Source organism: Hemitrygon akajei, chromosome 6 (genome assembly GCF_048418815.1).
Source record: "Hemitrygon akajei chromosome 6, sHemAka1.3, whole genome shotgun sequence".
Classification (NCBI taxonomy): Eukaryota; Metazoa; Chordata; class Chondrichthyes; order Myliobatiformes; family Dasyatidae; genus Hemitrygon; species Hemitrygon akajei.
In genome coordinates this window covers 137,261,262-137,276,513 of record NC_133129.1, presented here as the reverse complement: position 1 = coordinate 137,276,513, position 15,252 = coordinate 137,261,262, and the positions used below count along the sequence as shown (strand labels likewise).

General features: G+C 38.6%; 1 protein-coding gene across 7 annotated transcripts in view; it reads right to left on the bottom strand.

The window, feature by feature from the left end:
- Positions 1-2,288: 2,288 nt before the first annotated feature.
- Positions 2,289-15,252, bottom strand: part of dagla (diacylglycerol lipase, alpha) — a 350,361-nt gene continuing 337,397 nt past the window's right edge. For all 7 annotated transcript variants that reach the window (XM_073049359.1, XM_073049360.1, XM_073049358.1 and 4 more), the window contains one exon: positions 2,289-6,839. In XM_073049359.1, the coding sequence (XP_072905460.1) occupies positions 5,876-6,839 (964 nt within the window). In that variant the 3' untranslated portion in view covers positions 2,289-5,875. The remainder of the gene's footprint in view (positions 6,840-15,252) is intronic.

Here is a 15,252-nt window from a genome sequence, read left to right as displayed (position 1 = left end):
CATGGTTAGGATGTATTTCTGAGGGTTAAATATACCTCTGGGATGTATTGACCTGAGATTTGAGCCTACTAGTGGGGCGCTATGGTAGCATTTAGTGGTTAACACAACACTATTACAGCTTGGCATCTGTAAAGAGCCTGTATGTTCTCCCTATGGTATGTATGGATTTTCTGGTTTCGTCTCACAGTCTAAAGCAGTACTGGTTGGTAGGTTTTTTGGTCATTGTAAATTATTCTGTGATTATACTAGGGTTATGCTGGGTAGTGTGGCTCGAAGGACCTATTCCGTGCTGTATCTCAATAATTAAGATCTTGTAGCCTCTTGAATGGTGCAGGCTATGATTCAAGGCAAATACATACTCAATGTGGCATCAGCCAACATATTTATAAACACGATGCATACATTTTAACAAGATGTTTATGATCCCTTAATTCTATTCCATGAATAATCTGTTACACAATATGACAATGCTGAACTAGAACAGCTCTCCTATCAGCAGTCAAATATGAGAATGTTTCTTAAATAACCAGCATCCTGAAGATCATCACTAAAATTGACAATAACTTTTAAAAGTGTAAAGAATTTGTATACAAGAGACAACTGTATAAATGATGCATTGAGGGTATGAAGAATCTAAGAAGAGTTGCCAACTTTGTATTACTTGTATAGCCATTTAGCTGCACATTTTAGATTGCCACCGAGGCTGCAAATTAAATTTTCTAAAAAAAAGCATTAAGGCAGAACATCATTTTTATTTGATCAGTACAAGGGAGTAACTGACATCCAACCTAACACCTTAATTATAAATTCTGACCATATCTCCTGCAGTGTATACTCTTTCTGAAATACACTACTCATGTTGTTTTAGCCACATCTTCCAGGTTTCTGGCCTTCACCATCAATAGTAAAAATGGAACTGCCTACAAGTTTAATTCCAAATCACTTGGAAATACATCACTGCTCCTTTCTTCTTACTGGGTTGAAATACTACAACTTGCTATCTGACATCACAATGTTAGTACCTTACCAAAAGATCTGTAGTAGTTGACTCACTACCACATTATCTTAAAGGGTATTTTGGGAATGGACAATAAAATATTGACAATGTCAGCAAGACCTGCATGCTGAAAAATCAATTGTAAAGGACCTGGTTGTCAAATATTACCAAATGTGCAAAATCCCATTGAAGTCTTTTTTATCCCATGTTCAATTAATGGTAACTTTTAACTGTTTATTTTTAGATATTTTAATTAAGATATTGTCAGATCATTACTAACTGGAGTATGAACATGGGCTAAACGAAAATAAATATGCATGTGTGGAGTTCCAATTTTCTTAGCAAAGAAGAATGTGGAGTTAAAATACAGCTTCCAAAGTCTTGAATAAGCTACTGAAGTGAGAAAAGACAATAAAAATTGTATTTTTAATGAATAGATTAGCAGGTGAAATAGAGGGACCTCCTTTGGAGACACTTCATTGTGCCCAACTATTTCCCTATCAGAGAGTTCAGATGTATGTCTTAGAATAAGATTTGTATCTGGTGGATTGAAAACTGGCATCTCCTTAGTTGCTGCACCTGTAGTTGCAATAATCAAATTAAGTGAGATTTAACCTTCAAGTCCAATTGGGTATTTTAATCTGATAAAATTGTGTTAAATATAGTTTATATACTTTGATGGGAGCTGCAAGCAAATATATATTTTTTCAGAACTTGCACTGATTAGTTGATTCTGGACATTAGCTTGGTATGTGTTTCCACTGAGTACTCTCATTATATACCTTGTGGAAGCAATGCCAATTCCAATGAAGTTGTTCAGTAAAATAAATGTTTGCTAGCACTTGCATCTAATAGATTTTTGAGGGAAACACATTTTTCAAGTTACAATAGTATATTTAAAATGCATGCAATAGAAAAATTACTTTTTAAGATTATCTATTATCAAGCAACCTATGGGCTATTAACAACCAAGCATGGGCTAATACAATTTTACTTTCTGATATTTAGTAGATTAACTAAAATAAAAAGCAAGCTGCTTACATCAGAACTGTTTTGTATCGTGTGGGTATTATAATCAATATTATTTTACTTCCTATTCTGCATTACATAATGACTACACAGTATAATTCATTTGTACAAAATAATATTTAAAAGAATCAAGTTTCTTTGCAAGCTTAGTTCTCCAATAAATATTCTAGGATTTATCACAATACAGAAAATAGGTGTCCATTTCTTGATATGATAGTCTAAACAATTATATTAAAATTCATTTTGTTGCTAAGACTGACAGTTGTTTCTTTATATTTATTCAAATACATTAGTGCAGTGATGCAATTTTAATTAAAGTAGGCTATGCTATATGAACAACAATATAGGCTTTATATTTGTGGTAAACTATATCCTTGAAAGACATTACTTGATTTATCATATATCCAATGTAAAATTAACTAACCTTAAACATGTACAGACAATAAACAATTTTCCAGTTAATGTTAGTGTAATTTCTATCAGTCCTGTTTTTGCTATCACATGCATAAAATGAAAGTACAAGCACAGGTTATCATAATGCACAGTACATTCTTTGTCTCCAATGTTGCACTCTGAGGTGATGGATAGTAATTACACACAATAGAACATCTGATCTCACGCATACTTATGCAGAGTAAAGCTTCTCAAAAACTCTTTAAAAATATCCCACCTCTATGCCACAGCAGCTACAGGAAAGCCTCACCTGGTATATCAGTGCAATCATCTTTTTTCAATCTATATACCAGTAATTTCATGGTTGCTTGAGTAGGAATATTAATATTAATTAGTCCAGCATTGGGATTTAGTGTTATTTGATTCATGCCAAACCTACCCATATTGTAATACAAATATTTTATTTATTCAACCCTCCAAAAATACAGTTCTACTTTTTTTTGGTTTGCTTAAGTGGAAGAGGGTGGGAGGTATGTTATGCAGGACTAGATGCTAATATCCCTTATTTGCACTCCTGCGACATGCTGCCTAGACTCTGCGGGGTAGCCAAGTGAGTGGTGGCATCTTCTGGGTTATCAAGTGGGCACCCTCTTTCCTCAGTGTTTCGCTGATAGGCCCACGACACCTCCGGAGGGTTCAGCAGTGAATCCCGGCGTCCTGGGCTCACCCCCTAGATGCCATTCACTCACGTGGGGGCCCAGATGGAGTCCTTTCTCTTCATCCAGAGCCACTGACTACCCTTTTCAGCAGCTCTGGAGAGGTCTTTGACTGCTTGTCGATGTGTCTACCCTCACACTCCCAACTCCCGGAGTAGCCTTGATGTTGATGTGGGTACAAATCCTCTACAAATCCTCTGCAGCCTACTTCCACCGGTCGGACCCTTGCTTTCCAGCCATGTTGCTGCACATCGGCTGCATGCTCAGCGTACCTCAGCTTCTTGTACCTTACAAGTACCTTTAGTTCCACGTTCACCTTCCTAAAACTTAATCTTAGCAATAGAGTAGGACTTTTACAGACAACTGTTCAGGAACAGTTGGGACAGCTGAGATTATTACCAACCCAGTTGCATACACTATTTTGATCCTTTTATGCTCATACAAAAGAATGAAATATTTTTAAGCAGCTGACTCCACTGCTCACTTGTTTTTTCCACCTGTGCGTAGAGAAGCATTTGGTGTTAGCAATGCTCAAATGTGCAAAGATTTTGGCAATGACAATAGCTATAAAATGTTTGAGAACTATACAGAGCAAAGATAAGAGATTAGAGCCATTATTAAAATAAACTATTGAAAATAAGATACTGTCTTCTATAAGGCCAATCAAATTTATCAGGTAATGGTCAACAAATATTGTTTTTAAAAAATAGCCTGAATTCAAGACTTGCAAAGCTTAAGTGTGAAGATAACCAAGATTTCATTCTGCAAAACTGCATTTGAATACAATTTTTTTTGCAAAGCAACTGTGATGCACTTACTAAAGCAAGTGGCAGAAATGTAACAATGATGGCATGTCCAGAACAGACATAAAATTTGAGCATAGAAAGTTTTTTTTTAGAATTGCTAGGCCACTTCCAGAAATGATAGAATGCTTACAGCCTAATAGCCAGTTCTTCAACTATCAATTGCTACTGCCACTGCAACTATTTAAAGTAATCATTAATGGTTTTGAGAGTTTAACATTTCAGCACCCAGATGTCAGCTCCTGCACTATCCAGTTTTGTAAATGATAACTTCGGTGAAAAGAACTAATAAAAGCTGAATTTGTTTTCCACATTAAGTCTATCTGCGAATTTGTTTTCCCCATTAAGTCTATCTGTTACCAGAGGGAGTAACAGCAAATTCCATTGCAGAACAGGAATATTCAGTTTCAGACAGCAATGATATTACTGCAAAAATACAGCAAATAAAGGAGTTATAAATGGGTTATAAAATGCAACATGGACTAAATTATCAATCATTATTTCCTACAAAATATCATTAATTAATTTTGTGAAAAATTAAAATGTTAAGGATTAGACACAATTTTCAACACAGAATTGTAAATTGAAGAAAATGGTAGAAATTGACACATTGATCATTACCAGAATGATAATTAATCTGAGTGAACCTTGATATTGAAAGTTGATGCATTGCAATAAAACTGCATATGCTGGAAATATGAAATTTTAAAAAAATGCTAGAAACGCTTAGAATTAAAGTTTCTTTCTCCACAAATTTCCTGGGTATTTCTGGCATTTTCTGTTCTTAATTTAGAATGTGATGGAACTAGCTGTTGTAAGGATCTCACCAGAAATATTAACTTAACAATTTTCCATTCAGATTTTAACCAAACCTGAGAATTTCTAGATTTCCATCACTGTTTCCTATTTATGTCCAACATGCTGGAATACTAACTATTTTACTACTTGTAACTGCAATACTAATATCACACACTGAAACATTGGTCAGCTGAGGTTTGTAGAGAGGCCTACATGATACCCAATTGATGTAGGCTTTGAAGCCCCAGTACTAAACTGTATTCATGAAAATAAAACAATATTCTTTGAAAGTTATTTTGCAATTTGAGAACACATTAGACCAAAAACTTAACTGGATCTGCCACAAGGATGGCCATTGTAACTGGGTGTTGTAAGGTGAATAGCTCATCTCCTGACCCTCAATGACATTTTTTAACCAATCAAGAAACCTTACAGCACCAACGACAGAACAATTTGCTTGACCAACACTCCATCACCATCTTGAACATTTATGCCATCCATCATCATCATCACACCATCTTGTCAAACCTGCAACTTGTCAACTAAAAGGGTTACCAGCATGTTACATCATCCCCCACCCCACCCAGTTCCTTTTAGAGTCACGAAACATTTGGACTTGGAAATATACTGCCATTCCTTTGTCATCAAAATCCTGGAACTCTACCGAACAATCTCACAATGTACAAGACAAAGAATGCAGTAGTTCAAAGTAATGGCTCACCAGCACCTGTTCCTGAGCAATTAAAAGTGGACCATGACAGCTTTTCCTGTGACTTCCACATCACACAATTTAATTTAAAAATAAGTCTCCCTTGGTAATTAAATATCAACTGACACTATTAGTCTCACTGGAGATCTTTTTTGTATATTCATTGGTCATATATGAGACCAAAAGATTAAAAATAAATTATATAGGAAAGTGCAGATTAACTACATTTTAACATCAACATGATGGCTGCTAGTAAGACGAGGACTTTATCCATTAGGGTCTTTTATACAAAGTCTGTTCCTTGATTTTATAGTTGCGGGCAAAAGTGGTTTATTCTTATTCTTAAAATTTCACAGTCCTACTCTTTAAGGAAAACAACATCACTTATAAATTAGCATGCTTATGTGCTCTGTTAGTACTTCACTGAGTTCTATAGAGCTGAGATGACAAGTTCTGCAGGCTTGTTTGAGTTGGATTGGTTGTCTGCTGGAGTTGAAGTTCTCAACTTTGTATCCATAGTCAGGCACTCCTGGCTGCTAATGCAGGTTGGAGTAATGTCCATCAGCTCTCCACTTGAACTAAATGGAAAGGATGGAGACACCGAAATCCCAGATGAGGTTCCAGCATCTGCTGATCCGACAAACAGACGGGGTGGTTTTGGCACTAAATTGGGTTCAAACTGTGCCCGCATCAAGATCTCGTGCTCACTTACTGACTTGGGAATTTCATTATATTCCTCTAAGTTATCATCAAGTACCAAATGATAAATATCTTGGAAGGAGCTGCTTTTTCCATCCAAGTTGAAAAGACTGTCTATAAACTCTGCAAATTCAAGCACTTGTGGGCTTGGCACCTCTCGCAGGCTTCCTGTCCATTCTTTACTCTCATCTTCTACTGGCAACTTATCTGAAAAGCTATCTTCTTCCACTTCTGTGACTTGTTTGTTCTCCTGCTCACCAAAATCTGCTTGCAGGGGGCTAGGTAGAGAATAACAGCTGTTCTGCAGTGGTTCAAATGGCTGCACCTCCTGAGAATGTTTGGATAAACTATCTGCAGCAAGTAACTCAGTCCGGGAACTAAGGGAAGGATTTTCCTCTGGAATTGCTGGATCAATGTAGAAACAATGTGACTCATCTTTCTCCATTACAACTTGCAGACTTGGTGAGCCTCTTATGCTGCGAAATCCAGAGGATCGGCGTGAATCAAAACTATAGATAGACTCATTGTCAGAAAGACTTTCCATGGTAGCAAGTGGTGCCCTACGTTCTTCTATATCAGTTACCAGCCTCTCCTTAGTGTCCATTAGTAGCAACTCAACAGGATCATTTTGGCACTGAACATTCTGTTTTGTCCGATAGAGAGTTTCAAAGCTTAGTTCAGATTTTGACTTGCTCCTGTAAAGAGAAAAAGGACAGTTACACAACAAATCTCAGACCAGTAAGTTAAGAAATTCCTATTAAAATACTTGTGTCAAACTTAGATTATTTAGAAGAATAATGGATTTCTCATTGCTTAGCACAATAGACTGGCTTAAAAAAACATTGGCATTATATTCCAAGGTGAAAACACCTATTATAAAGCAAGGCAACCTTGTCACCAAATATAGCTTGAAGTTGATAGTTTGCAGGTCTCAATATTCAAATGCATTGAAAAACAATCCCCTTCTCCAAAAGGCATGTCTACTGCTGCCTGAGATAACAGTACAGTCATTGGAAATGTTTGCAGACAACAAAGAAATTGCAGGATAAGAAGCATAAAACAGCTAGCATGTACTAGCAAGGAATTGGTAAACAAAGTGAATCATATTTTTAAGAAATCCACTCCAATGATGTTGAAGGTGAGTGCATGGTGGGGAGGTAGCTTTATCTTTAATATCAGCATATCAATAGGAGTAAAGTAGTTTCTTAAGAACCAGGGATAAAAAGTACAACTGGTATGAATCTTCAAGGCACTGAAAATAATTTTTACCTTGCAGCTAACTTGGAATCCACATTCTTTGTTTCAAAACAATGCCAATACTCTGGGTGAAAGAGTAAGGAAGATTCGCACTGTGCCACAGAGTACAGTATGTGTAAATACGGGGATGCATGCTAGTTACAAGCTTGGATGATGTGTAACCTAAAGGTTTACATTTTAAATGTGGACAGAAGTATTACCAAAAAAAATCACAATAACATAGTTATAAACGTGAAGAATGCATCCAATTAAAGAATTTTTTAAGAACATACTATACTATACAGATCAGATCCCTTTGAACAATTACGAGTCAAGACAAACAAGATAGATAAAAACTGGCAGATGAAGTTCCATAGAACAGATAACCAGCTGGAAAAAATGTGATGATGTGTATAGACTACCTCAAGAAAATTACTTAAACAGTGACTTGCAATCCATCATGGGGAAAATATCTAAATGCTGTATTTTGAGCTACACATTTAAATCAAAATGCAAGAACTATTTACATCTTAATATCTGTAACTTCTTATTGTAAAGAAAAACAAAACATCTGTACTGGGAAATACACTTCCTGATTTTGACTTGGGCTTCAGTTCTGCAGGAAGAGCAAAACATTGGTGAATGTCAAAGTGTTATTCTACATTTTCTCAAAAGTCCTCAGAGACCAATCACTCAAACTTTACATCTTATTAAAATTATTTTCTAAAACTTGTGCATTAATCATTTATGACTCCACTTGTTATGAAAAATTATACCTACATACTTTTGCTGAGCAACTCTTTCCTCCCCCTTGTACATTATGACAGAATTTGGCAGACATTATTTATTCCTCAAGAATTAGTTGATCTAGATTAACACATACTGGATTGTGCACAGTGAATAGAAATTAAGACTTAGTTGATGAGTGAATTAGTCTGCTGTGGTGGAAATTACTGTCAAGTCATGATTGTACATGTGAGTGTTGTTGGAGGGATAGAGAGCTGAAAGTATAATAGAGACTTCCTCCACGACTCTTAAATTACAGATATTATAATTTTAGCTAAATGTTTGCCAAATATGTAATCAGATTGAGGTTCAATTAGTTCATGATAGAGTGCAAGAAAGTACTTTCCTGCACAACAGATTTTTCCGTGTCTGTCAATTACATTCATCAATCTTCAGGATGATAACCAATGTTCCAAGTATTACTAATAGTATTTTGCCAGCATCTGTGAGGGGACTTATCCCATAGCTGCCTTCCCTCTCCGTGGAGTTAATGTTCCTTCCAATGGCAAACTGACATCAAAAATGTACATAAAAAAGTTAAAAAGTAAACAGCCAATGCTGGAAATAATCACCTACATCTGTGGGTGGAAAAACACCATTAATGTTTCAGATTTATGGTATTTCATTCCACGAAAATAGGAATTCCAGACGCATTCCAAGTGTCATAGGAAGTCATTCCTGCCTGTGGCCATCAAACTTTACAACTCCTCCCTTGGAGTGTCAGACACCCTGAGCCAATAGGCTGGTCCTAGACTTATTTCCACTTGGAATAATTTACTTATTATTATTTAATTATTTATGGTTTTATATTGCTATATTTCTACACTATTCTTGGTTGGTGCGACTGTAACGAAACCCAATTTCCCTCGGGATCAATAAAGTATGTCTGTCTGTCTGTAAAAGGTCATCGAGCTGTAATGTTAACTCTGTTCCTCTTATAGTGATCAGAAACAAACTGCATGAAGAACAAGAAGGTTCTAAAAGCTCACCATTAGCTCCTTTCTCAAAGTTACCTTTGTCAAGTAAGCATAACCTCAGTTCTGATCCACTGGCAAATGCACATCAACATGTAAAAAGGAATCAAAAATAACCTGGGAACTCAAATAACAAAGATGCACATTTTGAGATATTCCGATTTAATAAACTGCTGTGAGCATGTTCATTCCTGCAATTATCTTACTGACTACTGACATAAAATGCTATTTCCTTGTTTATTACACCGTGGTACACAATGCCAAGAATAAACTGCAACTGAACTAATGCTGTTTGAACAATTTGGATCCATTTCCAAATAGTGATTTATTTGAATCTTTGAGTGAGTGTGACTGTGAGAAAGTGTGAGTGAGAGGGAATCAGCGAGAGTGAGCGAAAGAGTGTGTGTGTGTGTGTGTGTGTGTGTGTGTGTGTGTGTGTGTGTGTGTGTGTGTGTGTGTGTGTGTGTGTGTGTGTGTGTGTGTGTGTGTGTGTGTGTGTGTGTGTGTGTGTTTGTCATTCTCTTAGCCCAGCTCCTTCTTTCAATTGGTTCTTTTGGTCATCTCCAAAGCCCTGCAAGGAAGCTACCATTACTTCCTGTGAGAAGCACTATCAACTGCTGCGTTCTCTCTTGCTACGCTTTCACTCAAGTCACCTTACTGCATGTTTCCAGTGGATTAATAAACACTGTCCTTTTCCATAACTATAACCTGGTAGTCTGTTCATACAGACAAGGCTTAAGTGAGAATGATTACAATAACAGTAAAGCCTTAGGCTCTGAGAGTGATCCTTTTCCTTTGCTCCTTCCCATTTGAGATACAGTATTTGTCAATGTTAGGCCTAATTAATAGTTGTATATTTTTCAGTTGGATTCTTGTAAATGCTTACATGAATCCAAGTTAAAAGTTTTACAATTATTGATTTAAACATTAAAACAACTGAGGAATACAGATCACTTATTTCCAAAACAAACTACTAATCAGTTCTCTTCCTTCTCAGGGATTATTAGGCATGGGACACTTTACAGGAGTTAGGGGATAGGGGTACATAATAAAAATGAGAACCAGTCTTCAAAAAAAAAGGCTAACAAGGTAGCATTATTTGAAGCTAAGGCTAATGAAATGCACTATTGGGTGTGGGGCATTCCGATTTGACATTATTGTAACTAGGCAAAAGGAAGACAATAAACAAATGTTTATGTTAATTGGAACTAACATAATATCTCATTATGTTCCCAAAACTGACACTGGGCAATGTATTAAATGGCCATCTCCTGCATAAGTGCATAATTAAATACATCCCTGCCACTTAAAGCACAATTCAAAATGTTTGCTTTGACAATTAATATTCTTGTTGTTTGCATATAAGGGATCCATTCTCAATGCTGTAAAAAAAAATCTTGAGTGCCTGTAGTTTTGTGTTCAACTCTTTTGACCATCCAATGGCATTTGAATTTTCAAAGATGTCGTATCAGTTGAGATGTGAAACCATTGTAATTCTAGAAAGTTGCCTGTCTACACTCAATATGTTGAAGTTGAGTATTTATAACCGTTGAAACCATATTTAATTGCTTATTGGTTTCTTTGTGTTTAGAAGTGTAAAACCTCACTCAGAGAAGTACAGCATAAACAGAGAAGTAGGCAGAAAGCTGAGAAGCAGGACCTCCAGGGTAGTAATTTCTGGATTGCTGCCTCAATATGATTGTTCAATTTGAAATTTGATAGGGAGAAAGTGTGATGTAGCAGTATTTCAGTGGAGTAAAGGAAAGAGAGAGGAGTTAGCCAAAGTAAATTGAAAGGAGGTGCTGGCATGGATGACAGCAGAGCAGTAATGAAGTGAGTTTCTAGGAAAATGAGGAAGGTGCAAGATAGATGTATTCCAAAAACAAAGAAATACTCAAATGGCAAAATAGTACAATTGTGGCTGACAAGGGAAGTCAAAGCTAATGTAAAAGTGAAAGAGAGGCCAAACAACAAAGCAAGTATTAGCAAGAAGATAGATTGGGAAGCTTTTAAAAACCTTCAGAGAGCAACTAGAAGAATCATTAGGAGGGAAAAGATGAAATATGAAAGCAAGCTAGCAAACAGTATCAAAATGAATAGTAAAAGCTTTTTCGAGTACTGTATGTAAAAAATAAAAGAGAGATGAGAGGATATAGGACCGCTAGAAAATGAGGCTGGAGAAATAATAACGTGGGCAAGGAGATGGGAGATGAACTAAATGAGTATTCTGCATCAGCCTTCACTATGGAAGACACTAGCTAGCAGTGTGCCAGATGTTGAAGGGTGTGAGGGAAGAGAAATGAGTGCAGCTACTAAGACAAGGCAGCAGGTGCTCAAAAAGACTTAAGAGTACTGCACCCTAGGGATCTGAAAGAGGCAACAGTTGAGATTGTGGAGGCATTATTGCAAAATTTATGCCTCTCTTTAAGAAAGGAGGAAGACAGCAGAAAATAAATTATACACCTCACCTCAATTGTTGGGAAGAGTTGGAGTTGATTAAGAATGAGGTTGTGGGGTACTCGGTGACACAGAACAAAAGAGGCCAAAGTCAGAATGGTTTCCTTAGGGAAAATCTTACCTTACAAACTTGTTCGAATTCTTTGAGGAGATTACAAGTAGGATAGATAAAGGGGATGCAGTGGATGTTGTATATTTGAACTTTCAGAAGGTCTTTGACAAGGTGCCACATATGAGGCTGCTTATCAAGTTAAGAGCCCATGGTATTACAGGAAACTGAATCTCTCCAGTTTTGAGCTCTCCTACCCTGGAAAAAAGCACTCTGACCTTATCTGTGCTCTTCATTATTTGATTTATCTCAGGTCGCCCGAGTCTCTTATACTCCAGGAGAAAAACAGGTCCAGTCTACCTAATCTCTCCTTGTGACTCAAATTCTCCAGTCAGGATACCTAGTGAATTTTCTGCACTCTTTCCAGATGAATGATATTCTTGCTGTAGCAGGGCAACCAGAAATGCAAACGATCGTCCATCAATTGGCAATTTGCTAATGATTTGTGCAGCAATAACAGAGCATCCCAACTCTTGCACTCATTAAACGATGAAGGCTAGTGTCCCAAACAACACCTTCCACACCCTGTCTGTGCCACAACTTTCAGGGAACTGTGTACATGTACTAAGGTGTCATTCTGTTCTTCAACATCCTGGAGAGCCCTGCCAATTTCCCAAAATGCAACACTTCACACTTAACACAGTTAAATTCCATCTGCCATTCCTTCCTTGACCCACTTCGAGTTGATCTAGATCCCATCGTAATCTTAGATAGCCTTCATCTATGTCCAGTTTGCCACCAAATTTTGGTAGCATCCATAAACATACTACAGTTAATGCCTTAAATTCTTATCCAAATTATTGATATAAATCACAAGTAACAGAGATCCAGCATAAATGCTAACATCATTGCACTGGGCTCAGGCCTCCAATCTGAAAAACAACCCTTCACTACCACTCTGACTCTACCAGCAATATAATATTATACTTAGTTTGCAAGGTCACCTTAGATCTCATCAGATTCAACCTTCTGGACCAGCCTTACATGTGGGACCTTGTCAAAGGAGTTGCTGAAGTCCATATATAACACAATTGAGCTAATAGAATGTTCATTCAACATTGCACTTGAAGGCACTTTACTAATAGTAGGATCAATAGCTGACTTTATGCTGAAATACTGAGTATAGTGCAGATTAAACATAGTTCAGAAGATACTATAAAATAAGGGAAATTTATTCTATTTGCAATTATTCTGCAATCCCAGTTTCTTCAGATTATCTGTACGTATGACTCATCAAATCTAAAGTTCCCCAAACAATTTTTTTAAAATCAGCTATTTAATATTTTAAAAATGTTATAAATTGGGAAAATGACAGACAGGGTTCTATCATTGCTGAGGAGTGAGGGGAAAGAGTGGTCGGATTTGGAATGTCTAATTAGTCTAAGTCCCACTAAAGGGAGACATGGCTCAGGCGGAGAAGACGAAACACGCTTCTGTGCCTCCATTACTGAAAGAATAGCCTCGGATGGAGTTGAAGAACCAGATCTTATACCGGGTCATGACACCCCCGGACTGTCCTTGGCATTGCCAGCTGGTTCTGCCCGAGAAGTATCCGAGGATTGCGTTGAAATCACTTCATGAATATTCTGGACATTTGGGGTTGGAAAAGACCTATGGATTGCTCAGAGGCAAACACGAGGAAATCTGCAGATGCTGGAAATTCAAGCAACACACACAAAATGCCGGTGGAATGCAGCAGGCCAGGCAGCATCTATAGGGAGAAGCGCTGTCGACGTTTCAGGCTGAGACCCTTTGTCAGGACTAACTGAAAGGAAAGATAGTAAGAGATTTGAAAGTAGAAGGGGGAGGGGAAAATGCGAAATTATAGGAGAACAGCGGAGGGGGTGGGGTGAAACTGACAGCCAGAAAGGTGATTCGCAAAAGGGATACAGAGCTAGAGAAGGGAAAGGATCATGGGACAGGAGGCCTAGGGAGAAAGAAAGGGGGAGGGGAGTACCAGAGGGAGATGGAGAACAGGCAGAATGATGGGCAGAGAGAGAAAAAAAGGGGGAGGGGGGAAAAAAACTAAATATATCAGGGATGTGGTAAGAAGGGGAGGAGGGGCATTAACAAAAGTTAGAGAAGTCAATGTTCATGCCATCAGGTTGGAGGCTATCCGGCCGGTATATAAGGTGTTGTTCCTCCAACCTGAATGTGGCTTCATCTTGACAGTAGAGGAGGCCATGGATAGACATATCAGAATGGGAATGGGACGTGGAATTAAAATGTGTGGCCACTGGGGGATCCTGCTTTCTCTGGTGGACAGAGCATAGGTGTTCAGCGAAACGGTCTCCCTGTCTGCGTCGGGTCTCACCAATATATAAAAGACTGCACTGGACGCAGTATACCACACCAGCCGACTCACAGGTGAAGTGTCGCCTCACCTGAAAGGACTGTCTGGGGCCCTGAATGGTGGTGAGGGAGGAAGTGTAAGGGCAGTTGTAGCACTTGTTTCACTTGCAAGGATAAGTGCCAGGAGGGAGATCGGTGGGAAGGGATGGGGGGATGAATGGACAAGGGAGTTGCGAAGGGAGCGATCCCTGCAGAAAGTAGAAAGAGGGGGGAGGGAAAGATGTGCTTGGTAGTGGGATCCCGTTGGAGGTGGCGGAAGTTACGGAGAATTATACATTGGATCCAAAGACTGGTGGGGCGGTAGGTGAGGACAAGGGGGACCCTATCCCGAGTGGGGTGGTGGGCGGATGGGGTGAGGGCAGATGTGCGGGAAATGGGAGAGATGCATTTGAGAGCAGAGTTGATGGTGGAAGAAGGGAAGCCCCTTTGTTTAAAAATGGAAGACATCTCCTTCGTCCTGGAATGAAAAGCCTCATCCTGAGAGCAGATGCGATGGAGAAGGAGGAATTGTGAGAAGGGGATAGCATTTTTGCAAGAGACAGGGTGGGAAGAGGAATAGTCCAGGTAGCTGTGAGAGTCTGTAGGCTTATAGTAGATATCAGTGGATAGGCCGTCTCCAGAGATGGTGACAGAAAGATCAAGAAAGGGGAGGGAGGTGTCAGAAATAGACCAGGTAAATTTGAGGGCCGGGTGAAAGTTGGAGGCAAAGTTAATGAAGTCAATGAGCTCAGCATGCGTGCAGGAGTGCAGTCGTCGATGTAGCAAAGGAAAAGAGGGAGACGGATACCCGTACAGGCTTGGAACATGGACTGTTCCACAAAGTCAACAAAAAGGCAGGCATAACTGGGACCCATGTGGGTGCCCATGGCTACACCTTTAGTTTGGAGGAAGTGGGAGGAGCCAAAGGAGAAATTATTGAGAGTAAAAACTAATTCTGCTAGACAGAGGAGAGTGGTGGTAGAGGGGAATTGGTTAGGTCTGGAATCCAAAAAGAAGCGGACAGCTTTGAGACCTTCCTGGTGGGGGATGGAGGTGTATAGGGACTGGACATCCATAGTCAAAATAAGGCAGTGGGGGCCAGGGAACTTAAAATCATTGAAAAAATTCAAAGCGTGAGAAGTGTCACGAACATAGATGGGAAGGCTTTGAACAAGTGCCCTTACACTTCCTCCCTCACCACCATTCAGAGCCCCA